The sequence below is a fragment of the Vicugna pacos genome, chromosome 21 (assembly GCF_048564905.1).
Source record: "Vicugna pacos chromosome 21, VicPac4, whole genome shotgun sequence".
Taxonomy (NCBI): Eukaryota; Metazoa; Chordata; class Mammalia; order Artiodactyla; family Camelidae; genus Vicugna; species Vicugna pacos.
Window position 1 is genome coordinate 7,628,914 of NC_133007.1, and position 14,321 is coordinate 7,643,234.

The window sequence follows — 14,321 nt, forward strand, 5'->3', positions numbered from 1 at the left end:
TAACTACCATGACCACCATATTTTTAAAAAATATTGTAAGAAAACAAAGAAAGTGTTTAGTGCCTTAACAGACGAGGCATTCACCTTTAGTTTTATTAGTTGTGGGAGTAAAAATATGGTTTATACACAAGACACATTATTAAGACTAAAATTTCCTTTTTTTTTAATTAAATGTAGTAAACATAGGGTTTATAGTGACAGAAAACTAACATTTATTCATTAAAGCTGTGTTTCTTAAACTTTATAACAAGCAACAGAATCATCTGGTGAACACAGATTTCTGCACCAGACCCTCAAAAGATTCTGGTCTCATAGGTCTGGGGTGGAGCCCAAGAGTTTGCATGTATAGTAAGGTCCCAGGATATGCTAATGATTTCAAGTAATGAGTTTAGTTAGGGAATGGATATTAGTGGTGGTTGTCCAAATTGTTGGCCTGATAGTGAAATGCCAGTAGCAGTAAGCACCCACTCTTGTTTTTAAACACTATCGTCTGATAAAAGGAACCAGGATTTTTTTTTGTGGGTTGGGGGGAACTACTTGATTTCAGGACTGCGGCAGGGAAAGTACAAGATGAGCCTGGAATATCTTGTAGTGCTTGAAATTAAGGAAATGCTCAGTAAGTTTGAGGGCTTGTTGAAAGGACACAGGAGCAACTTGAAGGAGCTCCTGGTGACCAAAGTTGGGACAACTTGAGTAACAAAATGAATAACGATAGTATTGCATTTTAACCCATAGAGTAAAGTAAATGTCCGTGAGTCCATACTGACATAGTTGAATAAACAAACAGGGTTTGAGAAGGAATAACTCTTTTCCTACAGGAGAATTCTGATGAGTAAGCATGGCAAAAAGGAAGTAGAAAAATCACTATTACACAAACAGCACCATAGTAATTACTGTAGACAGAATCTACCTGTGATGCTAGTGGGTGAAAGTTTGAGGAAAATCAGGATATTTGCATAGTCTCAGAGTACCTCACCAAGAAAATTATTAGCTGCAAAGGAAAAATAGTAACTTGACAATGGAGATACCATGTTAACCAGCTGATTGAGGTTAACATCACCAGTAATAAGACATGTGGACATCATGAACCCAATGATATGATACACTTAGAAGGACACAACATTATTTCTGTGGTGTTATTCTTGCCAACAATGCTCTTTATCTTGCTACTCATGAGAAAACATTATACAAACCTAAATTGAGGGTCATTCTACAAAATAACTGACCAGTACTTTTCAAACATATCAAGGTCACAAAGACCAAGAAAGGTCACAAAAGACAAAGACAGAAACTGTCACAGATTGGAGACTCAGGAGAATTAACAACTAAATGCAGTGGGGGAATCCCAGATTGGACCATGGAACAGAAAAGGGACATTAGTGGAGAAACTTGTGAAATTCAGATAGTCTCTAGTTTAGTTAATTGACTTGTACCAATGTTAATTTCTTGGTTTATAATTGTATTTTAATTTTATGAGATGTTGACTTTAGAAGAAACTAGATAAAGGATATAAGGGAACTCTGCACTATTTTTGAAACTTTTTTACAAGTTTGAAAATCTTAATAAAAATGTGCTGGCTTCATGTAGATACTAAAGGTAATTAGGGGAGTTGAGCTAAAACTGGAAATCAGTTATGCCACCCACTGCCTGAAATCGTAGCAATCTCTTTGATCCTTTGCTTGTGCTTTTTTTGCCTCTCTGTGGTCAGCCTAAACCTAAGATACAAATCAAGGGAGCTGGGAAGGAGTAAGAAGAGGGTAAGAAGAAAAAGAAGTCTTTCTGTAGTCAGGGAAAAAAAAAAAAATGGAAGTGCTCCAGGCATCCAGTCCCTATATAAGAAACAGTTGTCTAAGGAAGTAATTAGAGTGCTTCTTGTGTCTAGTTTTTAGTACTTATTCCACCTCCCTTTCAAAAATACAGAATAACTACTAGACAGTAAAAACACTGGGAAATGAGGGGGAAATTGTGAAAATAATAATCCTGGCATATTACGACAATGGATATAGTGCAAAGGAGTGGACAAGACTTACTTAGTTTTCAATAGACACAAATACCTGGTACAAGTACAGAAATACTTAAGCTTGGCACTGGGTTTCACTATTGAAAGCTGCACATTAACCTTTAAGATTTGGCTGCTGGTGTTTTAAATGGAAACTGTAGACAGAATTTGAACCATGGACTTTCAGTCCATGAGGGCAAAGTAGATTGAAGTTGCACCAGTAAATTTCTAAACCAGTTGTTCCCTTTTATGGAATGCCAGCAATGCACACGTACACCTGTTATGTTTGTCAGTTCCTGGGTGACTCAAGATCATATTTTTTGTTTGGCTTATCTGTTCTTCGTAAGAGGGAACAGTGCGTGTGCAAAATAGTACTGAAGATTGTCACCTATATGCCTTCTCTCTGTGATTTCAAGACTTTGCCAAATTAAAAGTAGTTCCTCACAAAGGAGGCTGAAGATTTTTTCAGGAGCATATATTTTCATAATATATTTTTAACAAAGAATTATTAGATTATGTGAATTTAAAAATGAAAGTGATTCCTTTTTTTCATACTCCTTAATCTCCCAACGTCTAAATTCAAAACTAGTAAAGAAATATGAGACTCTTTAAGATTTCCCTTTGTGTCTAAAACTTACCAGAAAAACTGTCTCATGCAAAAAATAGTTTTGATTATTGATTAGCCTTAGAGTAAAATGTTCTATGGAGGAAAGTGTTTAAAATGGAAACTCAGGAAAACTTAGAATATTTATGTTTTTTTCTATGTACCTGTTCTTTTGATTTTATATATCTTGTGAGGACTTGGCTGAGGCTGAGGTTTCAAGGATATATTGCCTGGAGAAGTCACCCCAATCCTGACTCAATCAGAAACCACTATAAAGAACAAGGGGATTTTTGTCTATCAAAGGCAGAATTGACCTAGCTTACTAACATCCATTTAGGAAATAACAAAAAATTATATAGAATCAGAATATTTAGAGATGATAATTATTTAATATGTATTAAGCTGCCATCATTAGTAGTTGTAAATTTCACTGGTTTAAGTAGAACTGCATTTTCTATTTTGGTGTTAAAATGCTATTTTCTAAATTTTCCTCTAACAAAGCTGGAAGAATCCTTAATTTACTTGAGTTCTCACACATAAAAAAATCTGATTTGTATTTTTCTCTTGTAGAGTTGGCCCTCTGTTTCCACAGGTCCAACTTCTGTGGATTCAACCAACCTGGATCAAAAATATTTGGGGAAAAAATTCCGGAAATTTCCAAGAGGTAAAACTTGAGCTTGCTGTGCTCTGGCAACTGTTTACATAGCACTTACATTGTCAGGTATTATAAGTACTCTAGAGATGTTTTAAAGTATACAGCAGGGTGTGCATAGGTTGTATGCAGATACTGTGCCCTTTATGTAAGGGACTTTTGAGCATCTTTGAATTTTTTAATCCATGGGTGGTCTTGGAACCAACCCTTCACTGATACTGAAGGACAACTGTATAGCGTTTATGTGTTAGAGAAGCCTTTTAAACTTTGGTTTTTGCCCACTGTTGTTGGCTAGAAGGTTTGCTTGAAAGTAAAGACATTCCAGCTGCTTCTGTGGGCCTTCATGAATTTCCTCTGTTTTCTCCAGGCTGTCTTTATATTCATCTAAAAGCCCTTAACTTTTACCTAAATCATTGGTTCCACTTTGAATTCGCTGGACACCTAGAAGTCCTGTACGATTTTTCCTCTGTATTTACAGCACTTGGCATTGGGCCTAGTACTGCGAATGGTGGTTTCCTTAATAATGTAAACAGTAAACAGTAGAGTAATGGTGGTTCTCAAAGTGTTTTCAGCGTTTCTACAAGCCTGACAGCAACCATGCATTTACCTCACATCAACTGGTTTTGACTTAAGCTAATGGAGTTGAGAAAGGAAACATCTAGAATATCTAAATCTTTCTAACTTTATGTTATAGGCATTTTCAATATTATCTGTAACTTAAAATATTGAAAATTTCCAAACCAGGCTTAGTAATGCTAGTTATCTTCTTGTTTTATTAGAAGTTCTGATTGGCAGATCTACATGTCTAATTAATAAAGTGAGAAAACAAGTTATTACAAGAATGCTGGTTATTTAGGCGTGCTTCTGAGCTCTGGGGAGGGGGGCGCTAGGAATAAAAATTGCCTTTAATAGTACAGTGATTAGGAACCATTCATGCCTGATGGTTCTGAACCATTTCAGACTCCTTTAGGAGTCTTAAAGTATATACAGTTGGCCCTTGAACAACAGTTTGAACCGTGGGTCTACTTTCACACAGACTTTTTTCAACAGTAAATTCTACAGTATTACACGGTTTGTGGTTGATTGAATCTGAGGATGTGGAACAACATGCAGAGGGGTCACGGTATGAAACAGGGCCCACATGAATTACATGCAGATTTTTGACTGCTAGGGGTTTGGTGCCCCTAACCCCCCACATTGGGTCAAGGGTCGCCTGTACTCTCCTTCCAGAAAAAAAATACGCATGTGTACATAAAAAATTTTATATGTAATTTCAGAGGATTCAGGACTCCCTGAAACCTATCCTGGATTTTTTTTGTTTGAAAGTAGAAAATTATGAGAGACGGTTTCCCCCACCCCCATTTTAATATATCAGACACAATTGAAGAGTATCCTGTAGCTTCACGAATAGTATGTGAAAGGACTTTCTAAGTCTTAACTGTCACTGCTTCAGAAAGGCAGTGTCTTACAGTGGTTAAGAGTACAGGTGAGTACAGGCTCTGGAACCAGTCTTCCTGAATTCAAATACTGATTTTTCTATGAAGACCTGTGTACCTTTGGGCAAGTTGCTCAACCTCTCTGTTTCTTTCACTATAAAATGGATTATTGTAAGGATTACATGAGTCAAGTGTATTACATGTATTAGAACAGGTAGTGGCACTTTGTAAGTGTTAGCTATTGTTATTAAGTATTATTATCTCACAGATGGAGGATTACTGTTGAATACCTGGCCAAGAGAGGTTCTTTGGGCTTCATCTTGCCTGGAAGGAGGGTGCTTTTTCTAATTTGCACAAAGGCACCATATGAAAAAAACAAAGTGCAGCACACAGATGCATGCCAAGATAAACTTTCTATTCCATTAGGTAGCCTAGAGGAAGAATTAATTCTATTAATTAGCATTAGGTAGGCCTCTTTTACCTTTTTTTCTTTCCATAGGGATTGTTTTAATTGAAGTATATTAGATTTACAATATTATAGTCTCTTTTACTTTACTTCTATGAAGAGATAGTTGCTTTCAATAGTATGAGAAAAATAAAGATCTGTGTCTTTCTGTAGGACTCCTCTTTTCCTCAGTGTATCGGTCACCCACTTGGCCTCTGATTAGAGTCCCCGCTGCTGGTCTTCTTGTCCAGTGTGAAAGTTTGTTTTTGCCTGTTAATCTCTTTTTCTAGCCCATTGCTATTTCCACTCTCCTCTTTTTTAAAAATTATCAGAGATTATGTAAACTACTAGGATTTATGAGACAGTGACCATTCTTGTGCCTCCACCTATTCAGAGAAAAAAATGCTTACAGTTATCTTTGAAATACTCTGTATGCTCTCCCCAGTCCCAGTGCCTTTTTTCTCCCATCAGAGGTAATAATTATCCCTATGCTTATCCTTTTCTTTTTAGCTTTATTGCAATATTTATTCCTAAACAATATATTGAAACTTTACGTAAATGGAAACTATATATTAGAGGGACTGTGAGAGAGAGAGAGTGAGTGTGTGTGTGTGTGTGTGTGTGTTCCTCTGATACTTGCTTTTTTATTTTTAGCTCAGTATTCTTAACTTTCGTCTATGTATGGGAATACCTTGGTTTTTTATCCATTCAGTTGTTCATGGACATTACCGCTGTTATTTTGCTGTTCTACAAAGTACGACCATGAATATTTTTATTCATATTTTTAGATAAACATGGATACATTTCTCTAGGTTAGTTATCTAAGAGTGGAATTACTGAGTTATAGAAAATGCACATCCTAAGCTTAACTACATAATGCCAATGCCAAATTAATTCCAAAAGTGGCTGTACTAATTCATGTTCCTATTGTTAAGGTAAAGATTCCGGTTACTATGTATTCTCACAATTTATTCATTCAAGAAATGTTGGTTGAGCATGTACAGCAGTAAATAAAAATACAAAAAGCCCTACTCTTGGAGTTTAGATTTTAGTAGAGACAAATAGCTGATATATATATATATATTTGATATAATATATCAAAATGGTGCATGTTTTATGGGGGAAAATACAACATAGGATACTGTCTCACTGCTCTCAGAGCCATAAGAGTAGAGACTGAGGGGATGAGGTATAACCAGGAAGCTCTGGGCTTCGTGTGGTGATCGACATAAGCAGGTACAGGTGTGAGGAGATTGGCTGGTCCTCATGCCTGCTGGCAGATAGTGGTAGTGAAGCTGTGAGGGTGGGAACTGGGGGTAGTTTGAGAACCTTGCCTGGAGCACTTTCAGGAGGCCCTCCTTACTCTTCTGGTAGTGGTAAGGCTAAGGAGGAGTGAGTCAGGCTGGTAATAGGTGATCTTACTCTGAGCACTCAGTGCCTTGGAGCCCCGTCTTGACTCTTGACCATAGTGGTTTGGAGGACCGGGGGAGGGGCAGCCTTCTCGGGAACATGTGGAACACTAGAGTTCTCTTGATTCAGGAATGTTTGGAGCTCTGGTGCTTGCTTAACTCTTTAAGTTGGAGAAGTGAAGGTTGGGGGAAGGGTGGGTTTATTTTGAGCATGTGGAGCTTTAGGGCTTCTTGACTCTGCCAGTGGAGATGTGGAGTCCTGAGGGAGGGGTGGGTGGTCTTGGCTGGGGTGTGTGGAGCCCACATTGTCAACCTTGTTAATTTTTTGCCAGTCTGGTGGATGTGAAATACTGTATCTTGTTGAGGTTTTAATAGAATTTCCCCCTTTCACTCTAAAAACCCAAAATTCCAAATCTTTCCACTGTCAGACTTAGTCAGAAAACTTTACTACTAACTTCTGTGCTAAACCCTACAGTCATGTGAATTCTATTCATCATCTGTCTTTCCATGTACTGGACACCCAAGATTTCCCAGTTCAACAACTGAAACTCTTATTTATTCTAGTGGCTCATGACAGTAGACTCTCAGGGAAGTCTGTTACATCCTGTGTTTACCCACTGAGTCTATCTCCCTCATCTAGGACTCCCATCAGAATATTGGCCCCAGATGGATCGCACTGTCAGGAGCTGCTCCTCGGTTGTCTTTTAAAGTTGCTGTTTTAAAATCTGAGAAGCACAGCTACTGTTGATAGTCTGTAAGGAACATGGTTTGGCTGATCACAGCTAAAGCCGTAATCCCCTCCGCTTTTCAGGCTGTATCTTTATACTGTTTTAACCCTCATACTCTCCCCAGTGTCCCCTAGTGCTCTCACAGGATCAAGCCTCAGAATTCACAAAGGAATGCTGGAAAAAGGCAGCATGTGTGTGGTACTCTGATGCTCTGTGGCACTCCCGAGGTGGCTGTCTAGTTGTCCCATAGATTCTACTCCACTCCACCTTGTTTACTTGTTAAAGTCAGTGTCAGACAAAGATGATGACAGCATCTGTAAGTTTCAGCTGATTTGCTATACATTTTTTAAGAATAGCTCAGGACTATGCCTTAATTGCCTTCTTAAACTTAAAATGTGTATAAACGTTTAAAGATAGATTTGAGCAATTGGACATGCCCCTCATGGCTTCTTTTTCAGCCTTCAGAAGGATTTCCTCCATCTTGCTATGGTTATTATCTAATAATTTTGTAAGCTTTTCCCTGCATGGATTGAGGTCTGTTATGGAAGGCTGTCACCATTGTTGGTTGTCCCACCCATTATAGGAATACTGTGTAAGGCACCCATCTCACAGAAGAGAGATATGAGGAATCTCAAAGTTCTACCACATTAAACATGATTGTACAGGCCTTATTATTCCCAAAGTACAAAAGGAATAGGAAAAAGAAATACACTAGAAAAAAAAAATTAAGCTAGTATGAATCTTCAGTGAACCAAAACTCTCCCTATTGCCCAAAGAAGAATAACTCCCAGCAGATAAATTGGTTTGAACGAACATGAAATTGTCATGATGAAATCCATGAGACAATTCTCATCCACCTTGACTGACCCAGATGATTTCCAGATGCATGTTTCTAATACTGTTGTGAGCAAGTCAAAGCCCACATGAGTCGTCTGAAGTTTTATCATTTACAGGTATGTGAAGCATTTCCAGACCCTCCAACCAACTCAGCAGCAGCTACTTCTCTGTGACTGGGTCCTGGTTAAGGTCCTCCCAAGAAAGACTTCACTGGACCACGCTCAAGAGGACTGACTACCAGGTTTTCCTGACCCCTCTGCATCGCTCTAAAGTGCCAAGGCCTTAAGACGTGGGTACGTGCATTACAGCGGCAAGAGTGCCAGCGCCCACCAAAGACCCATTGGACCCGTCAGCTCCTCTGTTTCACCACGCAGACATAATAACTTACCAGCAAAGGAGAGTAAGCCAGGTGCCTCTGCATGATACCACCAGCTGATAACACACAGGAAAAACTAACTAACTTAGACTAGAACCCTATCTTTTCTTGAGAAGCTGGGATTTAAAAGAGCTGTTCTGAGATCTGTGCTACTAGTAAGTGACTGATAACGTTACAGACTGGATCAGTCCCTGAGTTCAGAGACTGGGTTGCAAGTGAGTGAAAAATAGACAACGAAATCTTGGAGAATTGCGTGGAGGTGCCAGCCAAATTTAATCTTCTCCAAGTAATGTTGGTTGGACTGAGAAATTGCTAAACCAAACCTGTAATAGGACTGGTTATTTGGGTGTCTCTGTCATTTTTGCCTCTGTTACATTGGTTTCTGTGTTGTCTTTCTAGGCCCCAATGTTCTCAGATAATTCACATTGCCCTGACTGTGGACAGCAGTGGTTCCCTAGTCTAGAACTAGGCCATTGGTTGTACCAAACTGAACTTGTTGAAAATGAGTGTTACCAAGTATTCTTAGACCGTATTAACAGAGCTGATTACTGCCCTGAGTGTTATCCTGATAATCCTGCTAACAGAAGCCTTGTTCTTCCTTGGTCTTTCCCACTTGAGTGGGCTCCCCAAAATCTTACCAGGTGGACCTTTGAAAAAGCTTGCCACCCATTTCTTCTGGGTCCTCCGCTGGTCAGAAAAAGGATACATGACTCTAGAGTAGCTGGTTTTAACCCTGCGTTACAGTTAATCTTGACCAGAACAGACAAAACCTTAAACAAAAAACTTGGCCAAAGCAAGTAACTTCTTAAACAGTTAAAATCATGGAAACTCTAGAGAGTTTTGTACCAGTAGCCCAAGGAAGATGGAAAAATTACTCCTTTCTGAATCTGATCCAAACTGTCACTACTTTGGGGAACTGCTTGAATTGCTGGATTGGCTTCCAGGGTCTGCGTGTTTCTGGTTCAGCATGAATTTAATCAGTATTCCAAGCCACACTGTTCATCTAAAACCAGACTAATCCGTGTTCCCTATGTTTTGGAATTAGCTTACTCTTCCTAAAAAGCTCCACAGCCTAACTATTAACATATGACAAGGTAGCCGTGGAGGAGAAGCCCATACCTTGTGCACCATAATGATATTTCTCATGGTAACTTTTGTGGGAAAGCACCTTTGTAGCTGGGTTCTAGATTATTCCAGTAAAACAGCTAGACATTTTAGTAAGAAACTACATTGTTCTAGATTCCACCTCATATATTAATCAGTGATTATATATATATAATTTATTCATATATAACCACTTGCTCATCATTGGCTCTTTGGCTCATCCTTGGTGGGGCTTTGACATCGATAACTGGTCACTGTCAGAGAAATCACATTCAATCAGGCGGCACCTACCTAGGTTACATAAAAACATACAGAAGTATGACTATCAGCACTTACTTGGCTGGCTCTACATAAGAAAGAGTATCCTATCTTTGTGGTGACTGGACTTAGAATGTCCTCCCCTGGAAAGGGAAAAGTATTTGTAACAAAAGGAGTTACCAAGCTTGACTCCATATGTATTATGTACAGTTTAGGGAAAGCATTCTTAGAACTAAGAAGGTCTTACCTGACATTGGCCTCATTCTGGCCTTCACTTGTTCATAAGAATCATGGATCAGAGTTTGGGTTAAGAAACTTGGAAAAAGCTGTTGAAAACATCTCAGAGGCCACTGAACAATTTTTAAATTCCACGTAAGATGCTAGATAATCCAGTGCTTGTGTAGCAGCTCAGCAATGGTCCCAAGGTTCTAGGTTCTTTCTGTCTTTCCCTCTGGGATCTGTGTCTTAATGGCATTTTGTCCTAGTTGTTTCCTCAGCGAGTGCAGTGTGGCTTGCTGCTCCAGACATCTTAGTCCCAAAGGTTGGAAGTAGGGAGCAGAAAGTTTTCTCCTTTCAAGTATCTTTTATCTGAGAAGAAAATCTTTCTCAAACGTCCCTCACAGGTTCCTCTTACATCCCATTGGAAGGTACTGATTCGCAAGGGAGCCCAGGACGCCCGGCAAAGGGGAATGGAGTTGGCATTGCCTGGGTGGGACACAGTGTCTCCCCTGGTAAAATCAGAGCCTTTTCAGAAAGGAAGAAGTGAGGAATGAATGGCTGTTGGTGTGCAACAAATCATGCCTGCCACATGTTGTGAAACCAAATCATTTGTTAGTCTGTATAAAGAATGTACCCCAGAGATCTATCCTGTATCTGCCTTATGTCTGTCATGATGGAAGTTCTCTCCTGTTCTATTGCTGAATAAACTGTGTGGACTGCTAAAATGAGTGAAGACTAATTAGTTTATCATTAACCCTTGGTCAAGAACTCCTTCACTATTCTAAAGCTCTTTCTAAAAAGTGAAAATTTACTTGGAGGTATTGCTTTGGAGGATGGTGTCATGATCAATATTATTGTCCCTTAAATTTTTTCAGACACACAGTAAGAAACCCTACATATGTGCAATCTTAAATACCAGCCAAATAGAGACAGGATTTTTTGTTTTTGTTTTTGTTTTTAACCAATCTCTCCTTTAAATAGTAAGGACATATTAACGGATTTATACAATCAATTTTCAAATCAGTGCCTGAATGAGCTTGTCAAAAATGAGAATATCGTGATCTTACAGAAATTTTGATTCCTTAGGTTGCTCATGGGGCCCAGGAATCTGCATGTTATGAAGAGTGCCTCAGGAAATTCTTACTCAGGTGCTCTGTACACCATACTTTGAGAAATAGAATAGCAGCACATCCATGGTATTTAGTTATCTGGCTTAAGAGGACGGGAACTGAGTACTCATAGTACTGCGAGGTAGTGATCGTTACTGTACTTTGCTGATGACACATGAAGAGGTTTCATGTCGGACTGAAAGGTCACTGCTGATATTTCAGGTTGTAACTCAGTCACGTTTTTCTCGTTAATTGAAATAATTGAGACCGTTGTAGCCCTCCTTAAACGGTTCTGTGTGGTGTCATCATAAGCGGGGTGAGTACGTGGGCAAGAGAAAAGAATCAGAAACACTAATCTTAAAATTACGTTTAGAAATTTACTTTGCCCTCATTCATGATTATTGTCACACACCTGATAAATGTTCCATTCTCAGAAATAACGTGGTAGAGTTCATAAAATTGAGCAAGGAGAAAATTTAGAAAACTTTCAGCTTTCAGCTTAGGTTGTTTTAGTATTTCTTCACTTGCTTAAAATATTACAGGTTATTCTAGAATACTCCACTTCATAGCTATGAACAATGAATTTTAAGGTATAAATATGTTCCTAAAATTAATTCTCATAACAAATGACCCCCTGTTTTAGATTATGTGAGCCATATTAATCTCTACTTCCATACTGTGGAAGAGTTGATAATATTACTTACACATAATGACCATTCCTGAAATGACTCTAGGACCACTTCCTGTTACTTTACTTCCTGGGAGTGGAAGTTTAATGAAAACACGCTGGAGGTCCTGGAAGGAAAATACCTACTCAAGAGGAAGCTGTCCTGAATTAAGGTTCATCCCTAAGTTGTAGGAGAAGGTAGACAAAGTATTGCATGGCATCCAGAGAGGATGTGGCAATCAGCATGGTACAGGTACCTGTGAAAGTGAGTTGAGCCATAACTTACCTCTTCGGTGTCCCCTGGCAGCCCTTGAGTCTCCATGGAATCGGGAACACAGCTTGAAAACTGCTTGTTATAGAGGAAAAATAATGGCCTTGTAGCCAGCTGACCTGGGTTTGTCTTGTAATTCTGACACTTACTGAATGACCTTGGGCACTTTAGCCTTTCTGTATCCAGTTTCTTCATCTGTGAAATAGGTTGTGTAATAATGCCTACCTCATGCTGTTGGGAGTTTCAAATGTGGTAACGTGTTAATCATGTGACGCGTGGTAATTCTTTAGGGCTGGGAAGGGTACAAGAGAACAAAGCAGAAGTTAGAACTCTAGGGATAAGGTAGTCTTCGCTTTAGAACAGGGATTAAAGCCAATTATAAGAACTCAGTCCTGAATTGTTGAAAATTTCTTAAATCCTTTCTTTTGAAGGACAAGATTTATCTTGGGACTGAGGGCAAGCCTGTAGTTGTGTGAGTCAAACGGTCTTTGATGTAAAGATTAAGAGGCCTGGAGGGATGGATGACCAGAAGCAGATCCTTGTCACATTTTTAAGGCCCATTTATAATCCTAATTACAGTAGATGTAATTGCTACATGATTTACTATATCACCTGAGACTTTCTGACAACTCTGAAATAAGCAGTTTGAGAAAAGTTGAAGGACACGTGCAAATTCACCCAGGTCGTATGTGCTAGAGTCACAATTCAAACCTAGATTCCAGGTGCTATGTAGTATGTTTACTATAAGGTGGTGTTTTTTTGGTGGTTGTTTTGGGTTTTTTTTTTTTTTTTTTTTTTAGTGTAGTTAAAAGCTTGGGTCCCACGGACTGAGTTCAAATCCTAACTGCTTTTACTAGTGGTATGTTCTTGAGTAAGAGTCTTAACCTCTCTGTATCTCAGCTTCCTCATCTGTAAGATAGTGGGAGTGTTAATAGTCCATACATCATAAGATTTTTGTGGAGATTACATGAGTGAATGCATAAAATGCTTTGACTTTTCCCTGGCACAAAGAAAGCACTGAATTAATGCTGTTATTTTTGTTATGTATGTTTTACATGGTATTTGTCTCCACAACAGGATCATAAATTGTTGGAGGGCCAAGATAGCTGCCTTTTTTTTTTTTAATCATCCCTAGAGCCTAAAATGGCATCATTCACTAAAATGTAAGAGTCTTTACAAATAGAAAAAGATAAGTACTTATTGGGCCCTGACTGCCATTAAATTTGTCGTGATGGCATTTATCTCTAAACTATCATCCTAGATTTACTGATGCTCTTTTGTCCTTCTTAGCAGCTAAACTAATTTCCCTTCTTTTTTAATTTTAATTTAATTTATGTTTAAATGTTGCAAATAACCAGAGCTGCTTGATACCTACCTCTTCCCTGTTCCCCAGTTTTCCTCCAGGTCTCCATCCCCACCCCTTCCCTACTTGTCCCCAGTCCTTGTGATGTGACTAGGGGGTCCCAGGATGGAGTAGAGGTTGGGTGAGGTCCTGCTGCTCCCCCAGCCCCACTCACAAGGGTAGCTTTTCCTTACCTCCTCTCAGCTGGTTGTAACAAAACACACAGAAGCCTGTGGTTGATGTGTACATCTGTCACATTCAGTTTGGTGTATCTGGGCTCAGTTACCACTACAGGCCTTTCCTCTTGATTCTTTTTTTTTTTTACTTTAACATTTTTTATTGATTTATAATCATTTTACAATGTTGTGTCAAATTCCAGTGTTCAGCACAATTTTCAGTCATTCATGGACATATACACACTCATTGTCACATTTTTTTCTCTGTGATTTATCATAACATTTTGTGTATATTTCCCTGTGCTATACAGTGTAATCTTTTTTTTCTCTTGATTCTTTTCCCCACAGAAGCTAATATATTTCATTTTATTACTTACTTAAAAAATTGTTAACTATATCAATCACATAGGAAAGTTCAGAAAATAACATTCAGCTATGTACCCAGATCTAAAGTACATTAACATTTTGCCACATTTACCTCATTTTTTAAAAAGATACTTTATAGATGTAGTTGAAACCCATTCTTGTTCTCAGCCTATTCCTATCCTTCCCTCAGCAGAAGCAAGCATGTATCCTTTCTGTTCACATGTTTAATTTTTATATAAATTTAAATAGGGTACAGAGCAATAAAAAAGAAATGAACACTTTCAAAGTTGTATTACTCAGTAACATTCATATATAAACATGTA

General features: G+C 38.6%; 2 protein-coding genes across 6 annotated transcripts in view; both read left to right on the forward strand.

Annotated features, from left to right (window-relative positions):
* The window catches only part of LOC102528285 (torsin-1A-interacting protein 2), a 36,009-nt gene that overhangs the window by 6,925 nt on the left and 14,763 nt on the right, over nt 1-14,321 (forward strand). For 2 of the 5 annotated variants that reach the window (XM_072946015.1, XM_072946014.1), the window contains exon 1: nt 8,270-8,403. The exons of 2 other annotated variants lie outside the window; for them this stretch is intronic. The gene's annotated coding sequence lies outside the window, so the exon portion shown is untranslated. Of the gene's footprint in view, nt 1-3,173; nt 3,268-8,269; nt 8,404-14,321 lie in introns of those variants that run through there. One more of the 5 variants, XM_072946016.1, reaches the window with a different exon arrangement.
* LOC102543903 (torsin-1A-interacting protein 2) lies at nt 8,397-10,795 on the forward strand. The gene has a single exon (XM_006211796.4). It carries the CDS (start codon nt 8,892-8,894, stop codon nt 9,285-9,287), a length of 396 nt encoding a protein of 131 aa, XP_006211858.1. The 5' UTR covers nt 8,397-8,891; the 3' UTR covers nt 9,288-10,795.

What these genes read in the sequence shown, in the direction of transcription:
- LOC102543903 (XM_006211796.4), top strand. Translation starts at nt 8,892, where the DNA reads ATGTTCTCAGATAATTCACATTGCCCTGACTGTGGACAGCAGTGGTTC.